The sequence below is a fragment of the Miniopterus natalensis genome, chromosome 2 (assembly GCF_054644295.1).
Source record: "Miniopterus natalensis isolate mMinNat1 chromosome 2, mMinNat1.hap1, whole genome shotgun sequence".
NCBI lineage: Eukaryota > Metazoa > Chordata > Mammalia > Chiroptera > Miniopteridae > Miniopterus > Miniopterus natalensis.
Window position 1 is genome coordinate 57,059,646 of NC_142082.1, and position 27,591 is coordinate 57,087,236.

A 27,591-nucleotide genomic window follows, 5' to 3' on the forward strand; every position below is an offset into this window, starting at 1 on the left:
TTTTTACAACCACAAAGTATTCCATGGTGTAAATGTCCCACAGCATTTTTATCCACTCATCTACTGATGGGCATTTGGGCTGTTTCCAGATCTTGGCTATTGTAAATAACACAGCTATGAACATAGGGATGTATATATTCTTTTGAATTGGTGTTTTGGGATTCTTAGGATACATGCCCAGAAGTGAAAATACTGGGTCAAAAGGCAGTTCCATTTTTAATTTTTGGAGGAAACTCCATGCTGTTTTCCACAGTGGCTGCATCTAATTCTTACAACAGCCCCTTGAGGTAAGTTCCATTATTAACACTATTTTCCAGATTAGAAAACTGAAGCTCCAAGTATTGAAGCAGTTGACTTACTATCTTAAGGACAGTAAAAACTTTTTGCATCCACTTCCAAGCTCTAATCATTACTTTTTTATTTTTTCACTCAGGTTCCAGCTTAGGAAACACATTCATATCAATTACTTGCAGGCAATGGGCAAATCCCTAAGACTTTTTAATGGAACGATGTATATCTAGCCAAAATGAAGAAAAGAGAGGTCAACAAGTAAAGACATCTCAGGAACTTCTACAGTTGCTAATTTTGTTTATGTTGATTTTTATTTGCTTCCATTTAATTGAATGTAGCTGCATAGGTATATATCAGAACTGGTATAAGTAAATCAACACATTTTTCTCTGCTGCCTCTAAAATAGCATCTCTAGTATCAGCTAAGAATTATTTAACTATCCATGACATTAAAATGATTGAGTTTTTAGATCCCAGTCTTACTGCAATTACTTTAATTTATACTATTCATTTATAAGTTTTGCAATACTAAAAGGATGCAAATTAGAAAAATATCTTTGTGGAATTTACTGTTTTGATATCATATATTCACCTTTTTATTCAAGCCTCCTTTTTTAGACCATTTTGGCAAGGAGTAAAGAAACATTACAACATCATTATGGTTAAATAGAATTCACCAAAAATTATTTTATACTATATTATCCTTGAATCTTAGAACATAAGAAATCCTAACATCTAAAGTTATGCACCCCAATCCCTTTATTGTTAGCCCTTTGGGCAAAAAAATTAAAAAAAAAAAAATCTGGTTCTCACTTTTGACTTTCCTAACTGCTTTTGACTAGAAACAGCTAATATGAATCTGTGCCAACAAGGTCAATTGCTGGTAGAATGTAAGTAAGCGTGAAATGACAGACAAGGGCCATTAGTGGAAGAGTCTATAGATGGGGTCTCTAACCTTGTCCTTATATCTAAAAATTTATGGAAAATTTATTAACCTGTCTTCATCCCCCTAAAAGATTTAAGGTGGGAGGTCAAAGTTAAGTGGATTATTCCAAGTAAATTGAAGAAGTTGATTCTCATTGCTTAAGATAATTTTGAAGACAATGAATAAAAAAATGTCAGTATTATATGATAGCAAAGTTTAAGTAGCAGGTTTGTTTTCACTTAGTTTTGAAAGGTGCTAAGAGCACACAATGTTAAATAATAGCTCAGACAGAGAGAACAGGCTAGAATGACCAAAATGCAACACAGAACAGAAGTCTGCAAGGTGTAGAACTATAGAGTCAGATTAAAATGCAGATAGTGCTGATTAGTTGGAGGAGCCTTGATGCAGAGACTTATGGGTCAGAGAGGAACAGTTTTGCAAACCCAGAAAACATACATGGCAGCAGGTCAGTATTGTCTCGATGACTAGATATTACAGTAGGGAGATAAACCAATCACAGTTTTCCAAAGAACACCCTGAAGATTACATATTTATTTTTCATTTGCTTATGCCATACATATGTGTGAGATTATATATATATGTGTATACACACACACACACACACACACATATATATATGCACACATAACGAGCTTAAGTTAGGATCCATTAATAATAGGTCAAATAATAGAATCTCATGTGTTCTTTTGTATAGAAGAGAGATTTATTACCTTGGTCTCTCCCCTTCAATCAATTTTCCCTAATACAGGTTAACTTTCTGAAACACAAACTTGTCTATTTACCTGCCTAGAAAGAACAAACTCCTTAAAGTGACATTCACAGCTCATCAATATTTGCCCTTTGTCTCATGCCATTTGAAACTCGGCTACTTTCCTGTTATGACACCCTGAGATTTATCACACTAGATATCTTACCAAGCAGGGTACACAAAGCTGGTTTACAACCTGCTTTGCCCAAGTGGTAGCCTCCACCCAGACTGACCTTTCCTACTTAGAATTCTCATTCATCCCATAATACTGAGTCTGATGTCATTTCCTAGACAAGGTCTTCCTTAATCACCCATTGCAATGCTAGTTGTCCTCCCCTCTGCATTCCTGATACATAGTAGGTGTAGTTTAGCACACATTGTTGTAGAACATAATTATTTAATTAAGCACGTTTCACACTCAGTCTCTTAGTTTCTATAAAAGACTATGTCATACTTATTTTCTTTTAAGATTTTTTTATTGAAGGCCTAGAAGGGGGTGTGCAGGATAGAAGGGGTCAATGGTAATTAAAGAGGAATCCATAATACTTTCAACAATAAAGATAAATTTAAAAAAATAAATAAAGAATTTTTACTCATTTTTACAGACAGAGAAAGGGAGAGGGGGAAAGAGAGAAACATTGGGGTGAGAGTGAAACGTTAGTTGGCTGCCTCCTGTACCCCTACCAGAGATCGAGCCCACAACCCGGGCGCATGCCCTGACCAGGAATCAAACCTGCAACCTTTTGGTGCATGGGACGACACCCAACCGACTGAACCACACCAGTCAGGGCTGTCATACCAATTTTTATTTAAGTGCTCACAGTTGCCTTAAACAGCGTTAGCTCACATTAAAACTCTCATTAAATGAATATAACATACCGTCATCAATTGCAAAAACATATTAATAAAATATTTAAAATTTTTAGTTTCTTGTTAAGAACCATACTTGTTCAATTTCTATAGGTACCTAAAGTTCAAGTATATATATTTTTCTTTCAGTCAATGGAACCTAGAAAAAACTCAAGATGACACAGTTCAAAGATGACACAATTAATAATTAACAGAAGCATAAACAAGGCTTTAACTAATGAAGTTATTAATAATTACTAGGCTTTTAATTATATCACTCCAAGGTCAATGTGTAACAGAAACAAACTGTAAAAATGTGGAAACAACTAACCTCTAAGAGAGTCAAATAGAAAGTATTTTTTAGCACTGAAGTGTGTTTAATGGTTAGAAATCACTTGAAATGTTAATCTTGACCTTATACTTGATAAAGTAGCTTCTTTAAACCTTTGGACATTTGTTTTAGTCAAGATACCAGCACAATTACTTTTTATCTGCTGTTCAGATAGAATTTTTTTTTAAATGACAATTATGTAATTGTTTACTTTTTAAAACTTTAATAAAAATGACCCTGGAAAAATTCTATGGTTCAGTATAACTCGAACTATGTTGGCTTTTGATTTACCATACAGAAATTGCTCCTTTAATCTGATAAGCAATGGGATTATTTTCTATGAAATAATGGGGAAAGTGTTTTTCAGTTCTTAAAATAGAATTGTTTCCTTTGACTAGTCACAAAAAAAAAAACAATGTCTTAAATAAAACATCTAATTTTTAATTTGTAGTCTTTACTTAATAATTTGAAATTTTATTCTGTAAGCATTTATTAAATAATCACTATTAATTGAACATTATGCTCTACATTAAAACTTAAATATAATTAACAGTGTGTTTTTTATAGAGAAATTTTTCTCAAAGCTTTATTTTTAAATTTTCTTTCAAACTACTGCACAACCCTTTCCACATCTTTATAGAGATATTTTGCCACTATATAATGCATTTCAAACCACTGAAGAAGACTAATTTGTTACTCTAGGCTTTAGGTTGTTGAATTAATAAATTATTTTACTCTTTCTGTATTCCTCCTTGGTTCATCTACTTATGCCTCTAGTGAATACACATTTATTGAATGTTCATTAGGTCTAAATTACAGTTCTAGGTGCTTTGTAAGATGCAATAATTAATCAGAAAAAAATCCTACTTTCACAGAAACTGCAGTTCCTTAGACACAAATCCTAAATTATTCTAATACAATCTAGAATATAATACACGCTTTATTTAAAAACTGCCAAACAGTGGTTGCATATTTTTGCCGCTTGGTAAGTAAAAGAAAATTTTATCTCTGGATGCTTGAATGAATATTTAAATGATGGGTAGAATTTTGATATGCTACAGAGATCTCTTGCAGTATAGGGCACAATATAAAGAATGTCATGAAAGATAGGGTACATAAAATATAGATGAAACACCAAGTATTACATTTGACTGATTTGAATAATTTATAAATATACTACTGATAGATAGAATTTAAAAAGTTTGAAACCAGATATTGAATAACATATTATATCAGATGATAAAGTTTACTCTTTAATATTTTCTCAACAGAGAAAAATCTTTAATGTTTTTGAGTAGGGATAGTTTGTTTTGCTGGAAGGTGAATCTCAATCTCATAAAAGAGTCAAAAATCAATTGAAGAAAAAAGATAGGCAGGGAGTAAACTGAGTTGGAAGGCAGCTGAAATATGTGATGTGAAAATTAAATAAGACAAATTATGGAGAAAACAAAAGGAAAGAACAGGTTGTAAAAGGTATTTTACAAATAAAATCTTCCACTGAAATTATTAGTATGTCATTAATCTATTAAAATTCTGTGGAATTAATTTTAATATGAGTTAATGATAGTGTTTATACTAGTGTAGATTGATATTTCTTGGTTAAGTAGAAAATAGATTGTCAAAACAGAGTTCTCATTTGTAAATTTGTTAAAACATGTAAATCATGTATAACAAACATGTTTTTTCTCATTACGCCTTTGATACACTAAACTTATTTATATGTTAAAGAAAAAAAATCTGGAATTTGCAAGGTTTAGAATAGTTTTTGCCTTAAGGAAATAACTTTAGGTTAAGCCTGAAACAAAAAGTAATGAATAACATGTTTGTTTTCATTTCCAAAAATACTTCTTAATGATTTAGTAGCTAATACTAGCAATAATTAACTTAAACTAGATACACCTATACCAATTCTCTTTTCTGTTTCTTTTCTGAAATGGAGGAGAAAAATCTTACAATAATATCAATTGCCCTTACCATCAGGGTAATGTACTGGAGAAACCCAAATTTTCTAAGGAAACAGGTTTGCCTTCCTGATGCTTCTAGGCCTGCTCACATTGTATCCAGGTAAAATGAGGTTTTTTTAGGAAAGATGAAGAAGGGCACCTGGTAGATAAGCAATCAACAGTGTCTGTCCTCAGTAATGTACAACAGATACCCACATTTTAGACAGCACCGTCTGATATTCTCATCTCAAGAGCCTTAACTTAATCACACCTGTAAAAATGGTTTATCCAAATAAGGTCTCATTCACATGTTCTAGGAATTAGTACATGGACATATCTTTTTTTTCAAGGCAGCACACATACTTTTCTAAGTCGCCTATTTATAGCAGGTAATAAAATTGGTAGAAATGAATGGCTTTTTTTTCTAAAAGTTAATTTAGACTAATATTATTACTATCCATCACATTTCTGTTCCTGCCAAACCTATTCAGGCTTGCGATACTTAGGACTGATGCTGTTGATTGCTTACCTACCAGCTACCCCACTTCATCTTTCCTAAAATAACCTCATTTTACCTGGATACAATGTGAGCAGGTCTAGCAGTATCAGGAAGGCAAACTTGTTCCCTTACACCAGCAATTTTTAACCAGTGTGCCACACTGCACACTGGCGTGCCTCAAAAATTTTTTAAACATGCACTATCTGACTAATTAGTTAGGGGCACTCACCTATTTTCCCTTAGATTGTCAAAAAAAAAAAGACAACAGCCAACACAATAGCCATCTGAAAGGAATGAGTCAAAATTATACCTTTTTTTTTTTTTTGTCAGTAAAAATACATTTTTTAGTGTGCCACAGAATTTTAGTAATTAGTTTATGTGTGCCATGAGATGAAAACGGTTGAAAATTGCTGCCTTGGACAGTTATTAGTCTAGACTAAAGATAGTCTGTATGGGAGAAGTATGGGAGAAATCTGTGGGATATCTGAGGATCCTCCCTGATAAGACAAAAGGTGTCTATGCATACTTCGTTTTGTCTCCCTCTACCCATGTCCCACTCATATTCTTGAGTGACTATACTATTATTACTATTTCTGTTATTATCATTATTGTTGTTATTGTTGTTATTTTTATTCTGTGCTCATTTGGTTATACAGAGTCAAACACAAAAAATAAAAAATATTCCAGATGCTTTTAAAACTTCCAATTTCTACACTTAGCTTAGCTATATTTATACACACAAAAAGAGATATATTTTTTATGCAGACTGTTTTTCACTGTTTTTATCTCACAATCAAGGGCTGCACGTAAAGCTAAGAAGGGAAAAATCTGGAATATCACAAAGGAATCTCTAATAATCTATCACACAGCAACCACACCTTCTGGAAGACATAATTTTCCAAGCACACTACAGTACATCCGTAGGTTGCCGTAACATATTAACACGAACTTGGAGGGTTAAACTTCATTTCTCACTGTTCTGGAGGACAGAATTCCAAAACCATCTTGCCGGCAGGCCACTTTCTCCCCTGGGGCTCCAGGAGAGAATTCTGCTTTGCTCTTCCTGCACCTGCAGGACCCAGCTGTTCCTTGACTTGCCGCCACCTCCCTCTCTCTAATCGCTGCCTCTTCACTCACTTTGCCTCCTCTCTGTGCTTAAAGTTTCCCCTGTGTTTCTCTTTCAAGGACATTTGTCATTGCATTTAGGGACCACCTGTCTAATTCAAGATGATATCCTCACCTCAAGAGCCTTAACTTAATCACACCTATAAAAACTGTTTATCCAAATAAGGTCACATTCACATGTTCCAGGCATTGGTACGTGGGCGTATCTTTTTGTCAAGGCACTACACATACTTTTTAGAAATTCAGAAGGTTTTAGCGCCACAAATAACCTTTTAAAATGGGGCAGGTACAATGATTCCATAAGTATTTAAAGTCTACATCAAGAGCTATTTACTTCTATTCTGTATTTATGTGTGTGTGTACATGTATAAATACATATGTGTGCATATGTACACACACACATATATATAACTCACAAATATATATAACAGTATATATATATATATATATTTATGTGTATGTGTATATACTGTTATATAATTTCTTAAACCATGAAATATTACAGTATCTGTACCTATAGCTTTTATTATCTACCTACTAAAGATTTAAATAGGGACTCAACATTTGCAGATATGAAAAAGTTAATGTATAATAGTGACAAAGAGTGAATGCAATTCACATAAAAAATTCATACTCTTGAATGTTAATTTTTCTTATACTTGATTGCTATTTCCATCTGGCTCTATGACTCCCAAGCTAAATTTGAGACTTCATTTCATAGATGAATAATATTCATATATAAAAATATATTCAATTAATGAGACAGTTTGCTATTTACACATTGTATGGCTCTGAAATTTGTAATGTATGTTTGGAACATAGAATTTTGTAAAGCAAAATTATAGAGTATTTGTTGTATATTGCTAAAGATTCAGATATAATCTGAAAAGTCAGAAAGCTGAATGCTCCTGAATTGAATCTATTAAAAAGAAGTCAGCTGGTCTAAGAGTAAAAACCAGAGCAGCAATGGTTTAACTAAAACAAATTCTTCCTTGTGGTAAGGGAAGGATTTGAGCATCTGTGAGCAAGAGCACCATTCAGCTGTAAAGCTCTGAGAGCACCAGAAGTTTCACTCTTACTGGTCCCCTGTGTTTAAGAACAGGCCCAAGGGGACCTCATTGCTGACTTGGTTGCTTCTACTCTATCTATTATTACATCGTCATTACAGGCAGCATACCTCTGTTTTAATCAAATTGCTGCATCTACCTGCAAAGGACTAAAATTTCATCTTTTTTTTTCCTCAGTGGCTATGTGCCCACTTAAAACTTGGTGTCCTTCTTATGATAGGAAACATAGGTTAGATACCAATCATCAGTCACTGCTACATAGGCAATATAGAAATCAAAGGTAAGTGTTTAGCCCTTTTAAAATTCTGCAGAAAGGTTTGACTCTAATTATAAAACAATTTTATTTTTGACTCAAGCACTCACCTTGCCTGCAAGTAGTATGTATTAATGTAATAGCTAAGCAAGGGTTTATCTAAGGAATAATCTCCAACATTTTTGTATGAGCATGCCTATGGGGAAACAAAATTTTACTCCAATAGGTTTTTGATAAATTATATAAATATATTATTCTAATAGTTTTTCATAAACTATAAAAATCTATTAATTGTTTAAAACTATAATCACTATTAAACATGCAAAGATGTACATTAAATCATAAGAAAATATAATTTCTAATGTATTATTTGCATGTCCAAATGATTGTAGTATGCACCCTGTCAGGTAGAGGTCCTCCACTTTGGAGACCATTGGTACTTCTTAAACTTTAATGCCCATATAATTACCTGGGGATTTTCTTTAAATGGAGATTCTGATTCAGTAGGTCAAGGGTGGGGATATTCTGTAGGACTGCAGAAAAAATATTTAAGCAACCAAAACACATATGGAAAGTGCTTATCTTAAACTTTTGCTGTTTTACCTAAAAATTGGGAGTGGCTTGCTAATTTCATTAAACTATCTTGAAGGAAAATTGTACATAAAAATTTTAATAGAGATTTTACTGAAGAATTCTCAAGGGAAATAATATGTGCAAGAACTATAGTATAAAATATATAAGTAGTTATATTTTAAAAAAGAAAATTTTGGAAACAATAAACATCAAAAAGACTTGTTATAAATTTTTATCAAAACAAATCATGCAATTATTAAGCTAAAGACACACAAATAAATGACTTTAGATATTTCTGTTGCTTTTATTAGATTATTATATTTTAATGCAGGTTTAACATTGTTACATGAACATAGCACAGAAAACTATGTTTACATTGTTAACCTTGCTTTCCTACACCTGTAAAGATATTTTTAGTAAGCATGAGGAAGAAACTGAAGTATCATTCTGATTTTGAAATTATTCTGGTCCAATCATTCACTTCACTTAATGAGGAATCATCACAGCTGCAAGAAACCTGCAAATCACATTATAAGGCATGCAGAGTCCAGAGATCCTGCGGTAATCTATACAAACATCTTTCTTTATAATCTGTAAGCATGAAGTATGAATATTTTCAAGAAAAACTTGAATATTTTCCAAACTGGGGTTATTGAAATAAACAACCTTGAGAATATATTTCTTTTTAGACTCTGAAAGATGTTTGGGAGAGAAATTTAAGTTTTGAAAGTGATGACACATCTTACAATTAAGCTTTCATCCTGCTTGCAGATCTTAACATCTCAGTTTTAATGACTAATCCTAAGAGAGATTATACTGACCATTTTTATATAATATTTAAGTCATACTTATGTGAGTTTTATATTCAATCTTCACATAATGCTATAAGGTGGGTACTCTAAGAATGAGGGTACTGAGATATAAGGAACTTAAGATATTCTTTTCAACAACACACAACTGGTAAAAATGGATTGGAAGTTGAGCCTTGACAAATATTCTCCAAAGCTATAGATGTTAATTACAACACTCTTCTGCCTTTTTTCCTGCCTTCAACACTAATATTTTCACTCACAATGCCTTAGTTAATTAAAGAATGGTAATATATACTTTTCAATAATTTTATGTGCTTATTGTCTGTATTCTTTATTAGAATGCTGGCTCTATTTTATCTACAGCAGAAAATATGGAAAACTTTCCAATTTTTTTAAAGCAACTGAATAGATACCTGTGTTGAACGATTAATGGTTTACATAGATGTTTTATTGATTTATTATAAGCAATATTTACTAGTTCTTATACCTCAATTGCTGTGTTTTGCTTTCTATAATAATCATAGCTTTTAATTATAAAATATTTCAAAAATTTTTAAAGTTAGATGATAATGTTTGCACTAAGCATTGTTAAGTATATCCTCAAAGTGGTGTTTCTAAGTTACAATTTGATGATAAGAATTCTCAGTTCCCAAAGTTCTTAATGTTTGATTTTAAAATAATTCTAAATTTTAAAAAATATTTGAAAGTATTATTGTTCAAAACTTTCTCTCAAAGATGTTTTATTTTTTATCCTGATTATTCCAATTCCCATTTACATCAGGAATTTTTATATGCCTAGGACCCTCATTTATCCCCTTTATGAGTTTTCTCTTTATATAATAATAGCTATTACAATAGCTTACAAAACTGAGTGGCTATAATGTATCAGATTCTATTCCAAGTGCTTTACAAACAGCAATTCATATAATCCTCACCAAAACACCAATATCGCTTACAGTGACTCACCTCAATGAAGAGGAAATTGCAATATAGAGATTAAGAAACTTACCTATGTTAAGGGGTAGAACTAGGAGACAATCTTAAACCAAAGCCAAAGCATTAATGATAGATTAATACATTTGATGACATTATTTCTTAAACTTTCATGTTAAAGATAAAATTAAACTTGCATTACAAATTTAACTTCTAGCCTTGAAGGAGTACCTAGTATCTGAGTAAGCTTCTTCTCATGTACAAGTATAAAAGCTGAATAAAATACATACATCAAATTCTTGAAGGCATCAGAGAGAAACAAAGGCAGCCAGCACTTGAGAAGCCAGATGTCAAAGGGAAGAGTATAAGGTAAACTCAATGTTTACTTCTGCTTTCTCCAGGCACATTTGTATCACAGGGTCCAAGGGGGCAAAGTGAAATCTGAGAAACAGGACTTGCTACAATTTCTGAGTTATGGAGACACAGGTTAGAATTCAGTGCTTCCATGGAGGCCCACGTAAGAGGGATAAAGACTCTAGAAAGGGTGAAACTGCCTAAGAGGAAAATTCTAAACATCTACATTTTTGGAAATGAATGGAAGGACCAAGTAAGAAAAACATTAAAATTTAATCTAAAAATAATCAGTTATTACATTAAATATAGATGGATTAAATAACCATGTAAGCCAAAGACTGGCATACTGGAACAAAAACAATCTTAATATAAGTTCATTAATAATTGAAAAATTAGACCTTTAAGGTGAGAAACATTACTGTATAGAGAAGAAATATTTCATAATTTAAAAATCAATTCAGCAAGAAAAAAATGAATTCCTAGGTATAAATACACATAACAGAGATAAAGACAAAATATATAATATTATATAGAAAAATTTTATTAAAAATAAAAAATTTTAGTCAAAGAAATTCCTAATAACATAAAGTATATACCATGTTCTGTACAAATTTATATTACATTGCTTAATGCAACATTGCTTAAAGTAATAAAGTATTTTATTTTACTATTATTATTTTTTTAAACATATCTTTATTGATTTCAGAGAGAGGAAAGGAGGGGGAGAGAGATAGAAACATCAATGATGAGAGTCATTGATCGGCTGCCTAGCCTGCAACCTGGGCATGTGCCCTGACCGGGAATCGAACCCCGATCTCCTGGATCCTAGGCTGATGCTCAAACACTGAGCCACACCCAGCCGGGCAGTAATAAAGTATTTTAAATGGCAGTATAAAAATATTCTTCTATAGTAGAGGCACGAGATGTATTATCTCTGATTTTGAGAATTTTTTTTTCACATAGACATAAATAAGAAAATTTGTTTTAATTTACAAAGCATCTAGGTCATATTTGGTTTTGGTTCTAAATGTTTTTCAACTTAATGAAATGATTCAATTTTAGTAAATAGTTTCTACATCATTGCAATTGTTCCCTAACAGCTAGAGACTATTCTAAATAGCGTCACAGATTTTACTATCAATTTAATTCTTAAAACCTCACTGTGAAATAAATCCATTCATTTTTCATTTCTCCCATGTTTTAGGTGTGACGGTGCTTGAAGGTCCCATTTATGCTGTGGGAGGCCACGATGGCTGGAGCTATCTGAACACCGTGGAAAGGTGGGATCCCCAGAGTCAGCAATGGACCTTTGTAGCCAGTATGTCAATTGCCAGAAGCACAGTTGGTGTAGCAGCATTGAATGGCAAGTGAGTAGATTTTTCTTTTTCATCTGAAAAAAAAAAAAGTTTTTGAGTGAATATTCTTATAATATATCTTTTAGTAAGCTGGTTCAATAAAAATATTTTAGCAGTATCTTTAGTTTTTGATTTTTTAAAAATTTAGTCTGTATGGATAATTGATAAATCAAAACTACATATTTTTCTGATTGTCTCTCCATATAAAACAGAAACCAAAACTTCTTCACATGAATTGCTGGTTAAAGATGTATCAAATATATTTCATGAGAATTACATCCACTAAAGGTCGCATACTTGTTTCCTTTCTGGTAAGATTATCTGAGGACTCTTCAAAAGGATACTAAAAGTTTGGTGCCCAATATATAGTTTTTGCATAATTATACCAGTCTTGTCACTTTTCAAGTGACTTTCCATTTCTATCACTCTAAATCAGGAATTCTCAGCCTTAACACTGTTTATATTTTGAGCCAAATAATTTTTTGTTCGGGATGAGGCTCTGTCCTGTGCATTGTAGGGTGTTTAGCAGCATCTTGAGCTTCTGTGCACTAGACGCTAGCTATACTCTGACCCCAGGGTGACAACCAGAAAAGTCTGCAGACATTGCTTAATGTCTTCATTCCTTTGAGAACTCCTGCCCTAAACAAAGTTAATAGCACATCTGGCCTGGACAACAGCTCAAGCTAACAATCTGGTCTCCCTATTTTTCTCCCTACACTCCATTTGCTAAAGCTGCCAGAGCAATCCTTTTTCGAACGCAAATAATGTCAGATTTCTTCTAGGGCATTCTTTGCAATTAGAATACAATGCATATCATTACCTAAAGGGACCCACTAGATCCCTTCCCTGCCTACTCCTCTTTTTTTCTCTGTACATCAACCAAGTTGTCCTTTTATCTATGTCTCAAATATGGCAACTTCTAACCCAACTCAGTCCTTTGGAGTTTGCTCTTTTCTTTGTCTGAGATGCTGTTTCTAGCAAATCTCATGTGCCTGGATCTTTCTCATTGTTCAGATTTTATCTCAAAATTTGTCCACATGAAGTTATTTATTACCCATTATATATCAAATAAACCACACTGCATACCTTACTAACTATTCACTTAGCTGTTCTTGAAATTAAATATGTTATTGCTTTTTGTCTCTTTTCACCAGCTTTGTATATTGAATAAATGTTGAGATTTTGTATGAATCATTCATTGTTATATCCCTGGACTTAATAGACCTTTACCATATCTAGTGAGTAAATGTTGAATGAATCACCCTGTCTAATTTAGTTACTCTTACTAACCTTTGACAACCTAAATGTTTTTTTCCAAATATGTGTGAGTCTGTGTATTTACAAAGTTACTATTATAACATATTGTTTAAAAATATACTGCTTTTCTCACCTAAATTGTAAGTAAACATTTCAGTGGCATAAAAATTCTTGGAAATTCAAATTTTTATGGCTATTCGGTAGTCTGGCATGTGCAACAAAAACAAAAACAAATAAACAAAAACAAACAAAAGCCCTAAATGTAAGTCAGTAGTCTCTGATTTTTTGCAGCAGAAGTATGTAAATATATCTGAAATATTTAAAACTAAAATAATATATATCTAAAATATTTTCCAAAATTTGACATTATAAAAAAGCAATTATTTTCTTTAGTAGCCTTTCTTTTTAATAAATTACTTTTCTGGCCAATAATTATATTTCTTTTCCACTGAAACTGGAAAAGTTTGTCTTTTATATCTTAAATTCAATCATTGACATTTTGTTTATGAATTTTATTATTTCCAACACAGACTTAAATTTTTGCATTCTAATTTTTCTTACATGATATCCTTGACTCCTCTCTTTCTCATCTACTTTGTAAGCATCTTGTTCCAACTGAGTGTGCTACTTTAGCATCTTATCTTTAAAATTTCTTGTATCACCAAATATATATTTTAGTAAACTTTTTGAGAGCACTATTTACTGAATTTCCCCAGAAAGCACAAGTTGCCAAGTATACAGTCTTTGCTTGAATAGTAAAATTTTCTTATGTTAAGGAGTGACTCTTATACTCCGTTCTGCTTCGTTTTGTTCTTCTGTGTAGTCCATGGGATTTGTCCTGTCAGAGCAATTAAGTCTCTTAATTTATTTCAGTCAGTATGTTTAATTATTATTTCAAGAACCTATTAGATGAGAAAAGAATGATGGAGCAGAATAACGGAAATCCAAAGCAAATTACTACCTGTCAAGTTAGTTTCATTTTTGTGTTTGGTAAAGCTACTTTTCTGGAGCGTAGTTTTAACTATCAAACTTTCTAGTAGTACTATCTTTCATATCAAATAAAATCTGTAGATATTCCTGCAACGTTCTTTTGACTGTAGTTGTTAAGAAAAATCCAGAATCCTATTATTATTGCTACCTTGGAGAACCACTGTGTAAAAATGAAAAGGATTTTAAAATATATACACTCTATTGATTCCATAAATGGGATGCTATTAAAAAATGTTAGAGATTTTCTTCCAGTATCTTCCTAGTTATACTGAGATTTATCCGAAGAGGGAATTGAAACCTATTACCAATTTGCCACCTAGTCTCATCTGTATGTTATCCAAAAGCCATTTCTTGGAATTGCTTTTATGTGAATTAGGTGCATCCCATTTCCCACTCCTCTCTGAATATATTTTTTAAATTCTGTTATGGCATTTAATAGCAATCATAAAAAATATATTTTGTTTATGTTAATATATATTATTAATATCATTTTACTACCCATATTTAGTTTATTTTTGGAAGGACTACTTTCCCTTAAGAGTTACAATATTTTTCTTTAAAGTCACTTAATTTGAAAATTAATAATAAAATATTACATTCTTCTACATTAAATTAATTTTTGAAAAGAGTCCTGAGGGCATATCTATTCATGGATAGTAAAAGTTTCAATAGCAGAATGAACATTGCTCTTAGATGTTAATTTTTTTTAATTCCTGTGCAGAACAGCATAAACTTTGTTAGCTTTTTTACTTTTTCTATTATTTATATAGAAGTAACAGTCTGTTTATTGGTCATTTTTTTCTTGCCACTTACATTAATGCTTAATGGGCTTATTTCTTGTATTCTTTAGAAGATGGATATCTCATTGACACAGCATGTTTTCTTACCAGGGATGAAAAATATCCTTACCCCTCTGTTATCTTATTAATTTACAAAATTATTCTGTAAGGAGAATACACACACACACTATATTAAAGTTACTTATCTTATTCTAGAGTTTTAATAATTACCTTACATTATAACTTTGTGATCCTTTCCTAATACTTTACTTTGCAATATCTTAATATATGTGTATTGTTAAGGCTCTCGTCCAAACTCAACCAGAAATAAATGGGATAAAAATCCAATAAACAAATTATTTAATGGACAATGTTATATAAATTTCACATGTTGTTATAACTGTATTGCCTATCCAATTCCCCTTTTTTTTTCTTTTTTCATTTTTCAAATTATCACAATGGCCCCTTTTTTCCCCACTGACATCTTCCACCCTGTACCCACTACTGTTCCCAGGCCTTCACCAGACTATTGTCTGAGTCCATGGGTTATGCATATATCCATATAAATTCTTTGGTTAATCTCTCCCTACCCCCCACCCACACACACACACCTTCCTTCTGAGATTCCTCAGTCTGATCCATGCTTCCATGTCACTGAATCTATTTTGTTCATCAGTTTATTATGTTCTTTAGATTCCACATATGAGTGAGATCATGTGATACATGTCTTTCTCTGCCTGGCTTATTTTGCTTAGCATAATATTCTCCAGATCCACCCATACTGTCCCAAAGGGTACGAGATTCTTCTTCTTTACAGCTGCGTAGTATTCCATGGTATAAACGTCTCACAGCTTTTTTACCCACTTATCTACTGTTGGGCACTTGGGCTATTTCCTAATTTTAGCTACTGTAAATTGTGCTGCTATGAACATAAGGGTGCATATATTCTTTCTGATTAGTGTTTCAGGATTCTTAGGATATATTCCTAGAAGTGGGATCACTGGGTCAAAAGGCAGCTCCATTTTTAATTTTTTGAGGAACCTCCATACTGTTTTCCATAGTGGCTGCACCAGTCTGCATTCCCACCAGCAGTGCACTAGGGTTCCCCTTTCTCCACACCCTCGCCAGCACATGTCATTTGTTGATTTGTTGATGGAGCCATTCTAACAGGTGTGAAATGATACCTCATTGTGATTTTAATTTGCATCTCTCTGATGATTAAGGACATTGAGCATTTTTCATGTTTCTTGGCCATCTGTGTATCCTCTTTGGAGAAGTGTCTGTTCAGGTCCTTTGCCCATTTTTTAATTGGATTGTCTTCCTCTTATTGAGTTGTATGAGTTCTTTGTACATTTTGGAAATTAGCCCCTTATCAGATGCATCCTTGGCAAATACGTTCTCCCATACCATGGGGTTCCTTTGTATTTTTGAAATGATTTCTTTTGCTGTGCAGAAGCTTTTTAGTTTCATGTAGTCCCATTTGTTTATTATGTCCTTTGTTTCTCTTGCCCTCAGAGATGTATCACTGAAAGTTCCACTATATAAGATGTCTGTGACTTTACTGCCTATGTTTTCTTCCAGGATTGTATGGTTTTGTGACTTACATTTAAGTCTTATCCATTTTTAATTTATTCTTGTGTATGGAGTAAGTTGGTGATGTAGCTTCATTTTTTTCATGTACCTGTCCAATTTTCCCAGCACCATTTATTGAAGACACTGTCTTTACTCCAATGTATGCACATGCCTCCTTTGTCAAATATTAATTGACCATAATGGCGTGGGGCTATTTCTAAGGTCTCTGTCCTGTTCCATTGATCTATATGTCAGTTATACCAATACCAGGCTGTTTTGATTACAATGGCTCTGTAATATAGTTTGATATCTGGTAAAGTGATCCCTTCTACTCTGTTCTTTCTCAAAATGGCTGAAGCTATTTGGGGTCTTTTTTGGTTCCATATAAATTTTTGGAATATTTGTTCTAACTCTGTGAAACATGCTGTTGGTATTTTGATAGGAATTGCATTGATTCTGCAGATTGCTTTGGGTAATATTGACATTTTAATGATATTAATTCTTCCAATCCATTAACATGGTATATTCTTCCACTTGTTAATGTCTTCCTCTATTTCTTATTTCAGTGTCCTGTAGTTTTCCTTGGGACAGGTTTTTTACATCCTTAGTTAAGTTTATTCCTAGGTATCTTGTTTTTTTAGTTGCAATGGTAAATGGGATTGTTATTTTTAGTTTCTTTCTGAGAGTTCATTGTTGGTGTATAAAAATGTCATCGATTTCCAGATGTTAATTTTGTATCCAGTTACCTTGCCAAATCCATTTATCAAATCTAGTAGCACTTTGATGGAGTCTTTAGGGTTTTCTATGTACAATATCATGTCATCTGCAAATAATGACAGTTTTACTTCCTCCTTTCCAATTTGGATACCTTTTGTGTGTTTTTTCCTGTCTGATAGCTGTGGCAAGGACTTCCAGTACTATGCTGAATAAGAGTGGTGGAAGTGTAAAACTCTGTTTTATTCCTGTTTTTAAGTAAAATGATTTTAGTTTTTGACCATTGAGTATGATGCTGGATATAGGTTTGTCATATATGGCCTTTATTATGTTGAGGTATGTTCTGTCTATTCCCACTTTGCTGAGAGTTTTTATCAAAAATGGGTGCTGGATTTTGTCGAATGCTTTTTCTGCATCTATTGATATGATCATATGATTTTTGTCCTTCATTTTGTTTATGTGATGTATCACATTTATTCATTTACAAATATTGTACCAGCCTTGCACCCCTGGAATAAATCCCACTTGGTCGTGGTGTATGATCTTTTTAACATATTGCTGGATCCAGTTTGCTAGTATTTTAGTGAGGATTTTAGCATCTATGTTCATCAGGGATATTCGCCTGTAATTTCCTTTCTTTGTAGTGTCTTTATCTGGTTTTGGGATTAGGATGATGCTGGCCTCATAAAAAGAAGTTGGGAGTTTTCTCTCTTCTTGAATATTCTGGAATATTTTGAGGAGAATAGGTGTTAATTCTTTGAGTGTTTGGTAAAATTTGCCTATAAATCAATCAATTCATTTGGCCCAGGACATTTGTTTGCTGGAAGTTTTTTGATTATTGCTTCAATTTAATTAGTTGCTATCAGCCTATTCATGTTTTCTGATTCTGATTCAGCTTTGGAAGATTGTATGTTTCTAGGAATTTGTCCATTTCACCCAGGTTGTCCAGTTTGCTGGCATATAATTTCTATAGTGTTTTCTTACAATCTTTTGTTTTTCTCTTGGATCAATTGTTTTATCTCCTTTTTCATTTTTGATTTTATTTATTTAGGTCCAGTCTCTTTGTTTCTTGGTGAGTCTGGCAAAAGGGTCATCAATCCTATTTATCTTTTCAAAGAACCAGCTCTTGTTTTTATCGATCGTTTGTATTTTTTTTTTTTTTTTTGTCTCTATGTCATTAATTTCTGCTCCAATTTTCATTATTTCTTTCTTTCTACTTCCTTGGGGCTTTTATTGCCGTTCCCTTTCTAACTCTTTTAGTTGTTGTGTTTGATGGTTTATTAAAGCATTTTCTTGTTTCTTGAGGTCTGCCCGTATTGCTATTATCTTCCTTCTCAGGACTGCTTTGGTTGTGTCCACTGATCTGGGGTTGTTGTCTGTTCATTTTCGGTTTTTCCCAGGAAGTTTTTTATTTCTTCCATGATATCATTGGTAACACATTCATTGTTTAATAACATGCTATTTAGCCTCTATATGTTTGAATATTTTTTAGTTTTTTTATAGTGGTTATTACTAATTTCATGCCATTGCGATCCAAGAAGATGCTTGATATGATTTCAATCTTCTTGAAATTATAGAGACTTGCTTTGTGCCCTAACATGTGGTGTTTTTTTGAGAATATTCCATGTGTACTTGAGAAGAATATGTATTCTGTTGCTTTGGAATGAAATGTTCTGTAAACATCATTTAAATCCATTAGATCTAGTTTGTCATTTAAGATCTCTGTTTACCTGTTGAGTTTTTGTCTTGATGATCTGTCCAGTGATGAGAGTAGGGTGTTAAAATCCCCTACTATGATTGTATTGCTGTCAATCTCCCCCTTAAAGTCCACTAAGAATGTTTTAAATATTTAGATGTTCCTATATTGGACACATATATATTTATAAGGGTTATTTCCTCTTGTTGGATCAACTCCTATAGTATTATGTATCTTTGTCTCTTGTTATGGTCTTTATTTTGAATTCTATTTTGTCAGAAATAAGTAATGCTATTCCAGATTTTTTTAAATTTTCATTTGCATGGAATATTTTTTTTCCATCCCTTCATTTTCAAGCTGTGTAAATCTTTTGCTCTCAGGTGAGTCTCTTCTAGACAGCATATATATGGTTCATGTTTTCTTATCGTTTCAGCTAGTATATGTCTTTTGATTGGAACATTAAATCTGTTCACATTTAAGGTTGCTATTGATAGATACTTATTAAATGCCATTTTTCCCCTTTATACTGATGTACCTTTCTCTCAATATTTCTCCTTCTTCTTAAAGCAGTCCTTTTAGCATATCTTCCAATGTTGGTTTGGTGGTACTGAACTCCTTTAGCCTGCTTTTGTCTGGGAAGCTCTTTATTTTACCTTCAATTTTAAATAATAGCCTTGCTAGATAAAGCAGTCTTGGTTGCAAGTTCTTGCTTTTCATTACTTTGAGAACTTCATCACAATCCCTTCTGGCCTGAAGTGTTTCTGTTGAGAAATCTGTCAGCCTTATGGGGGCTCCCTTGTAGGTCATTGCTTGTCTCACTCTTGCAGCCTTAATATTGTCTCTTTGTCCTTAACATTTGCCATTTTAATTATGATGTGTCTTGGAGTGGGTCTCTGGGTTCCTCCTGTTTGGAGCCCTCTGTGCTTCCTGAACTTGTGTGGCTTTCTCCCTCACCAGCTTAGAAAAGTTTTCTGTCATTATTTTCTCCATCAGTTTCTCTATCTCTTGCTCTCTTTCCTCCCCCTCTGGTATCCCTATGATATGATTGTTGTTTCACTTCATGTTTTCCCAAAGTTCCCTTAAACCGTTCTCATGCTTTTTAAGTGTTTTCTCTTTTTGCTGCTCTAATTGAGAGGTTTTTTCTGCTTTATTTTATAATTCACTTATTCTATCCTTTTCTTCATTGAGCCTGCATTTAATTCCTTCCAGCATATTCTTGAGATCAGATATAGTATTCTTCATTTTTGCCTGGTTCTTATTTATCATATCTAGCTCTTTTTTCATGCATTAACTAATTTCCTGGCCCTTCCCATTAAGTGTTTTGTGGTTCTCATTAATTTTTGAGCCTTTTTATAATCATTACTCTGAATTCTGTTTCTGATAAATTGCTGAACTCCACCTGATCAAGATCACTTTCTGGCAATTTTTCCTTTTCTTTAGTTGGGGGTTGTTGCTTTTTCTCCCCATGTTAGTCACTCTTAGTGTTTGTATCTGTATATTAGATATATTTGCTGTGCCCAGTCTTGTGAAGTGAGATTTTGCAGTGTGACTCAGGGGGACCCAGAGGTGTGTTTTCCTTATACTCCTGAGCTATTCACTCTAGGTGTGCACCTTTTGTGGGTGTCCCTTTTGTGGGTTCTTTGGGTTCTCCTTTTGTGATTGGGTTTACATTCTTGTTGACTGTTCTTGGGAGGATTCTCCTCTCAAGTTGGCTAACAGTGAGGCTCAGCCACAACCATGTCATGTGAGCTGTTGTACAGGTGATGACATGGCAAAACAAAACACAACCAAACTGCCAGGAAGCAAATAGTAACTTACAAAATATCTTAACAATCACAATGAAAATAACCCAAGAGAAAGTAGAATTGGGAGAGTGAAGCTAGAACACAGTGCTACAGCAAAAAGAGAGAGAGAGAAAATGATATTATTGTTAATACAAAATAATAATAATAATAAAATTAAGTAAAAAATAGAGAAGCTAATAAGGGAGATAAAAGGGGCAGAGAAAAGATTCTGAAAGGATTGAAGTGCAAACAAAAAAATAAGGGTAAAGATTAGGAATAAGAAAATGGTTGAAAAATAAATAAAAATAAAATAGAGACAAACACAAACAAAGAAATAAAAGACAAGAAGACAGAGAATGAAAGGGAAGAAAAAGAAAAGAAGAAAAAACAGAAAGTTACACCAATGGAATAAGAAGAGAGAGAGAGGTAAAACAAGGGCAGGGAAGGAGTCCAATAAGAGTTATAGAGGAAACAATAGAGAAAAGCAATAAACTTATTGTTTATAATGATAATATCCTAGCAATAAAGCAGAGAATATCAAGAAAATCTTGACAATAGAACCAAAAAAAACAAAACAAAACAAAGCCAAAAAAAAAACAAGCAAAATAAGACTGAAAATTTTTTCTTAATTAATTAAAAACAATTAAAAATTTAAAAAGAAAATTGTTTTTCTTTTCCCTCTTTTTTCTAAAAACAAACAAACAAAAAGTAAATCATGTTAGTTTCCTCTGGGCAGCTTATGTTGTCTGAGGCTCACTGTTTTGTATGCTGAGTTTGGGTCTCCTGGGAGGTACGTGTGTGTCAGCCAATGTCGGGAGCTGTCTAGGTTTGGCTCTGGTGTCCTTAGGTAGGTGGCTGGTATGAGGCTCTCTGTGGACCATCTATCTCCACCTGTCAGCTATTTTGCCTCCCCCTTGTGGTTGCCTGGTCTTACTCCAGTGTTCTGAAGAGAGTCTTTAGGGTGTAGGCTGGCTAGTGTAGCTCAGGATATTGCTTCCCTTACTTAGAGGTTTTGTTGTCAGGCACTCACTATGGGGAAGTTAGTGTCTGATTCAAAGCCAACTCCTCAGTCACTACCCTATCCTCCAATTCTAGTTCCCCATACAATGACCTGCTGCAGGTTCAGATTGAAATCAGCCTCTTGCCTTCTCTGTATGTGCAGTTTCAGTGGCCTGGGCCTGGTGGGTTTGATTAAAAAAAGACTCTGGTGAGCATGCTGCCTGCCCAGCCAGTCTCTAGAAGAGGTTTTAAGCTTTCCTCCAGTTCCCAAGCAATAGTCCCTGAGATTTTTACTCTTGTATTGTCCTGTGAGCCGTTCTCCCTTTCCCCTTAAGACTGTGCCTTGTGGGAGATATCTGGAGCTTCAGTGAGCTGAATCAACCAAGGGGGTAGTTCTTTTGGGGGTAGTGCTCCTAGCCTGCGGGAGAGGTAAGCGTACTCTGCCCCTCCTTTCCCAGTTCTGGTTTGCTGATCTCACAGGGAGCTCAGTTCAAACTCTCCACCATACAGACACAAATCCCAGCTTTTGCTGGTCTGTCTCCCTAGTGCCAGCCAGGAAGGTGGACACCTCTTCAGCAATAAAAAACTCACAAAGCAACAAACAGACAGAGAACCTGCCCTGCGAGGTCCTAGCACCCCACATCTCAGAACCAAGCAGGAGAGGTCACAAAGTCAACCTCATGCATGTCCCTTGCACAGCTGATCTCAGTAAAGCTGGGACAGCTCCTTGTGTGCTATACCGGCTCTCCTCAGACAGGTAAAAAATCTCCAATTCACCGCACTGGCAGCTCCAACAGCTGGAGTCCCGATCAGCCCTGCTGATAGCTCAGGTTCCTCAGTGGTAGTGGGAGGGCTTTCTTCCCCTTCCCCACACCACACAATTCACATGCTCTCTGGGGTTCTACACAATGTCTTACAAAAAAGCAGAGAGTCCCTTTAGATCGCTGCTGAGTGCAGCACTCTGGCCCCTTTCTATTCAGAAGCCACATCCTGCAGGACAGCCTTTCTTGTGGTGAGCACCCAGGGAGAAACTCGCCTGCCTGGCTGCCTCCATTAGACCTGTTGTTTCACTGGGAAGGCACAGTCCCCTCCTCACAGGCACACTGCACCCCTGGGTCCCTCTGCCCACGGCGCACGGACTCTCCTTCCCTTCTCCTCCTCTCCAAGTTTGTGATCCCAGCTTTTGGATGCCAGTCAGCACTCCCAAAGGGAGGGAGCTTTGCAGGCTCTAACCCTTGGGCCTTGCAACCCAGCACTGGCTTCAGGGGGGATTCCCCCTTTCTACACTCCCCCTTAGCAGACTCTGTGACGTTTCTTCAGTGCTCCTTACTCAAACTATGTTCTCTCAGGTATATTTATCTTGTTTTTCCAAGCTGGCTACACAGTATTTCAGCTGTAAATCCAGTCCATGGCTGGGAGCAAGGGCACTCTGCATCTTGTCAGAGTGCCGCCATTTGCCCTCTCCTATTCAATCACTTCTAATGCCTCTTTTAAATTGGTTATGCATGGAATTCATTATTTGGGTTATTTTTCTTTTCCTTTTATTTTTTTGCCAGCTAAAATAATTAATATCTTAAGAAATCCTGTTTTACTCTATTACCATTGTTCATACCAAATATCAGAATATGATCGTATTTAAAGTTTTTACTTTTCGATTAAATGCATTTTCCCAAATTTTAATTCTATTCTATGAAATGTTTTAAATATTTACTTAAACCAGTCTTTCTCTTTTAAAACAAAATAGTATAGCTCTCATTTGGATATCTCACCCCCACCCACAGACAGGATTTAATGGCCTCAACATGCTGTGATTTGATGATTGTCTTCTAATGTCTTGTTGCTTTTTCTGTTTTACTCAGAAAGAAATATAATCACTAGAAAGTCACCTTTCACTTTAAACCATAGCAGAAAATTGTTTCAGCATCACCGTCTGACAGTTGTGGTTTTTTTTCTCCTCTCTATTGATGTGTTTTTTCTCCCTCTTACGTTATTTTCACATCTCACTAATGTATCATTTTAACCTGACTGTGGCTTCTCTGAATATTATTTTTGAATAATTTTCCTAATTAAGGCTAACCAAACTAGTGAACATACCTCTTGAATTTAGATTATTTATGATTCCAATTTTTGTGAAAAAACAAGAAATTGGTTTATGGCTTAAAATTAATGGATATATTCTAATTAAGAGCAAAATTATATCAATTTCATGAAACATTTTATTTATTTTTATCTATTTATTTATTGTTAATCCTCCCCCAAGGATTTTTTTTTCATTGATTTTTAGAGACAGTAGAAGGGATAGGAAGGGAGGGGGAGAGAGAGGGACAGAGAGGGGGCATCGAGGTGAGAGAGACATATCGATTGCTTGCCTCCCCCAGTCTCCTCCTAATGGGGGCCAGGGTTCTGACCTGCAACCCAGGTACATGCCCTTGACAGGGAATCAAACCCGGGACCCTTCGATGCCTGGGTTGGCACTCTAACCACTGAGCTACACAAGCCAGAGCCTTTCATGAAACATTTTAGCCAGTCTTCCAATAAGAAAGATTAAGCTAAGTGGTAGATACATCATCTTATGTCAGCACAGCCACAGTCTTACTTGACGAATAGAGAAAAGAAAACAAAACCGTGAACAGACATTGTAGTACAGTGATTGACTGTATAAAACCTCAGGCTCCTATCTTCACTAGTGATTCGGTGTGTTTCTTTTGTGCTTTCTGCTTTAGTTTGGTTCTTTCAAACTTTACTTTGTATCTAAAATGTCTTTCTTGTTTGTTTATCATTATTTTTTGAGTTAGCTCATAAAGCAGATACTGATAATGTCTGAGCACACCCATAAATGCTTGAATTTTAATAAATGTATGCTGTTGTCCCTAGAAATTCTTCAAAACAGACAAAAACACCTGAATTTGTTTCATGATTCCATCCAAAATTGATTCATTCATGCTTTAAAAAGCTCATGTTAGTTATAGTCACCTGACAGAAGAATCACGAGAACAGGCATCCAAGTCTGTTGTTTTCTCTGGTATGACCCGGTATCTAGCACAGTATTTAACCTATGCCTCAAAGCCCATCACTTGGTTGGTGATTCCCAAGACCCTATTTTTATTTATGTATTCAAACTTTGGCATTTCTTTTCTTAAAGGTGAAACTCCAGATTTTCTATAAGCTTTTATTTAATAAGCAATTTATATTTAAAATTGTATCATCTTAGATTCACACATTTTTATAAAATGAAACTTCTTGTTTATTGAGTCTCACTTGAGACTATTAATAGGCTCAGGAGGCTTGTAATTTGCCTTCTAGGGGAAAAAAGAGATTTTTAAGCTGTTACTTGATTGATTTAACAGATTTCCAGAGAGTGGGGAAACACTACAATGAGAAGGAACAATTTGTGTCAAGTCCTTGAGTGTGAAATGCAATCAAATGGAGTAAAAGTTGAGTTTGGCTGAAATATAATGAGAAGGAGTGGCCCTAAGAAGTTGGATATAAAAGCAGGCCTCGGGTCATACAGCAACTTGGCTAAGTAAAAGATGTTATAAAGGTTAAAACAAGGCAGTGGCATGGATGCATTTCAATTTATAAAGATCACTCTGGTTGAAGAATAATTTATAATTACTCCAAGAAATCCCATCATAATAGTAGACTGGCTAAGGTGTATTCCAGTGGTTCAAAAGGATTATTTGATCAACCATTCTTCAGTACTAGAATATATAAGCAACAACAGGCAATTCATTTTGGTCCCCAGTTTGAGCACAGCCAGTAAGAGTCCACTCTTTGGAACACAGTATCCTTTATGCTTTAGACTCCTTTCTTCTCCAGTCTTCACTGTTTCCCTGGCCTTACAGTCACCCTATGTCCCAGGCATACTGAATACCTCAGATTCCCTGAACATGCTTAGATTGTTCACACCCCTTTGCCCTTTCACATACTCATCTCTCTGTTTCCATTTTCTTTCCATTGTTTTTTCTTAACAACTTGTGACTGTCCACTTAGTTTCACTCCTCAGATTTTTACCTAATCTTTAGAGACATTTGAAAACTCTCTAGAGGGATTGCCTAAAACAACCCAAGCTCTTTATGTGGAAGACATTCCATGTGGCAAGATCAGTACTGACAGGATTCAGTTTATTAGACTTGAGAACAATGGTGTCAAGAAATAATAAAAATATATTAAATTTTTCTTTTACCTAAATAAGGTCATTTGTAATATTTTCCACCATCTAAAGCCTAGTATAATCTGTACCTTCCTATGAACACTTTAAAAACTCACCCATTTAAATTTAATCTTTCCTTTCTTTGTGCCATTTGTCAAAATCTTATTTCGATGAAACTTAGGTTCCTTTTTTAAAAATAAATTCTATAAACAAATCACCCATTTTCAAAATAAAAAGCAATACTTCAATAATTTTTTTTTAAAGTTTACACACATGTACTGGTCACTGTGGTATATCAAAGAAAATAAATCACATCTCCCCTCAGAGAGCTTACATTATATTAAAGGAAAATAGAAAACAACAAAGGAAGGAAATGCAGAATTTTAAGCAGGATAGAATGTGAGTTAGCAAGGAAAGATGGAGGGATTAAGAATAGAAGTGACCATTTCTACCAGGTTTAGGTTGTTGAATTCTACCAAGTTTGGGAATGTGGTTAATTGACCCAAATTAATTTGCATTCTTAAAATTGTGAAGTTTTTTTTTTTTAAGAAATATGGTCACATTCTAATAAATAAAAGTGTTTTCTATCAAATTGCAACACAAAACCTTGGATACCAACCATGTTTTGATGTCAGCAAGTTTCAGGCTGAGTTTGCCCCACGTATCAACACTTCTTAGTAAGGAGAAACAAAAGCAGTCATACAACCTGTTGTAAGCTTACTGACATCCACTCACTGTACTGTAAGGCACCTCAACAAGTATCTCTCATGAAGGAGTTTACTTAATGGCAGAGGTGGAGTATTCTGACAGCAAGATCTATCCACAACCCTTCTTTTGATATCAAATTAAGGAGTTCTCCATCAGCTGGGACACAAAGGATAAAACAGTTATTGACCTAAGGAGTTACTTCAGAGATTTTATAGTGTGGGGGATTTGAAATTCTTACACTTTTATTATTCAAAGGAAGGTATACCTGAACATACCTTCTGTGAAACCATATTGTGAATCAAAATCATAATTAATATCACAGGCTAATCAGCAAAACCTTACAATATTTAGATAATGGTATTGGAAGCACTTTCTGTTAGGGTTTTGGCCAGTGACGTGGTTGTGAATGAAGAGATGCAAAGAGGGAATTTATTTTACTTTCCAAGGGAGGAAAGGACCTGTGTATTGCTAGTCAATACAGGGTGACTTCTGTTTTTAAAGAGCAAGCAATTGCAGCTGCTAAGTGACAAGAAAGGGAGGTGGTTTGTGTTGAAGCTGAGCAGATACTGGGAGATTGTCTTAAAAAGTTACAGTTTGTTTGCTTTCCAGGAGACACACTCTGGCAGATGTCCTTGAGAGGTATCTTATCAGTATTTTTCCCAAAACTGTAAAACATGCTTAGAGCAAATTATGAAGAGCTCAACAGAGGCTTGTTTGAAGGGGGGTGGGGGATTTTCTACTCACTAGAGATCCCTTGGTGTGAATTATCCCTGAGTTGTGAAAACAGCAGGGACAAGGGGGATGGAAGAATGTAGCTTGAGAGTAGTTTATCTTCCCTGGAAGTTTGAACCAGAGGAGTCA

At 34.4% G+C, this 27,591-nt stretch overlaps 1 protein-coding gene across 2 annotated transcripts in view; it reads left to right on the plus strand.

Annotated features, from left to right (window-relative positions):
- The window catches only part of KLHL1 (kelch like family member 1), a 329,988-nt gene that overhangs the window by 280,806 nt on the left and 21,591 nt on the right, over positions 1 to 27,591 (plus strand). For both annotated transcript variants that reach the window (XM_016216440.2, XM_016216441.2), the window contains one exon: positions 11,928 to 12,090. In XM_016216440.2, coding sequence (XP_016071926.2) covers positions 11,928 to 12,090 — 163 coding nt within the window. The remainder of the gene's footprint in view (positions 1 to 11,927; positions 12,091 to 27,591) is intronic.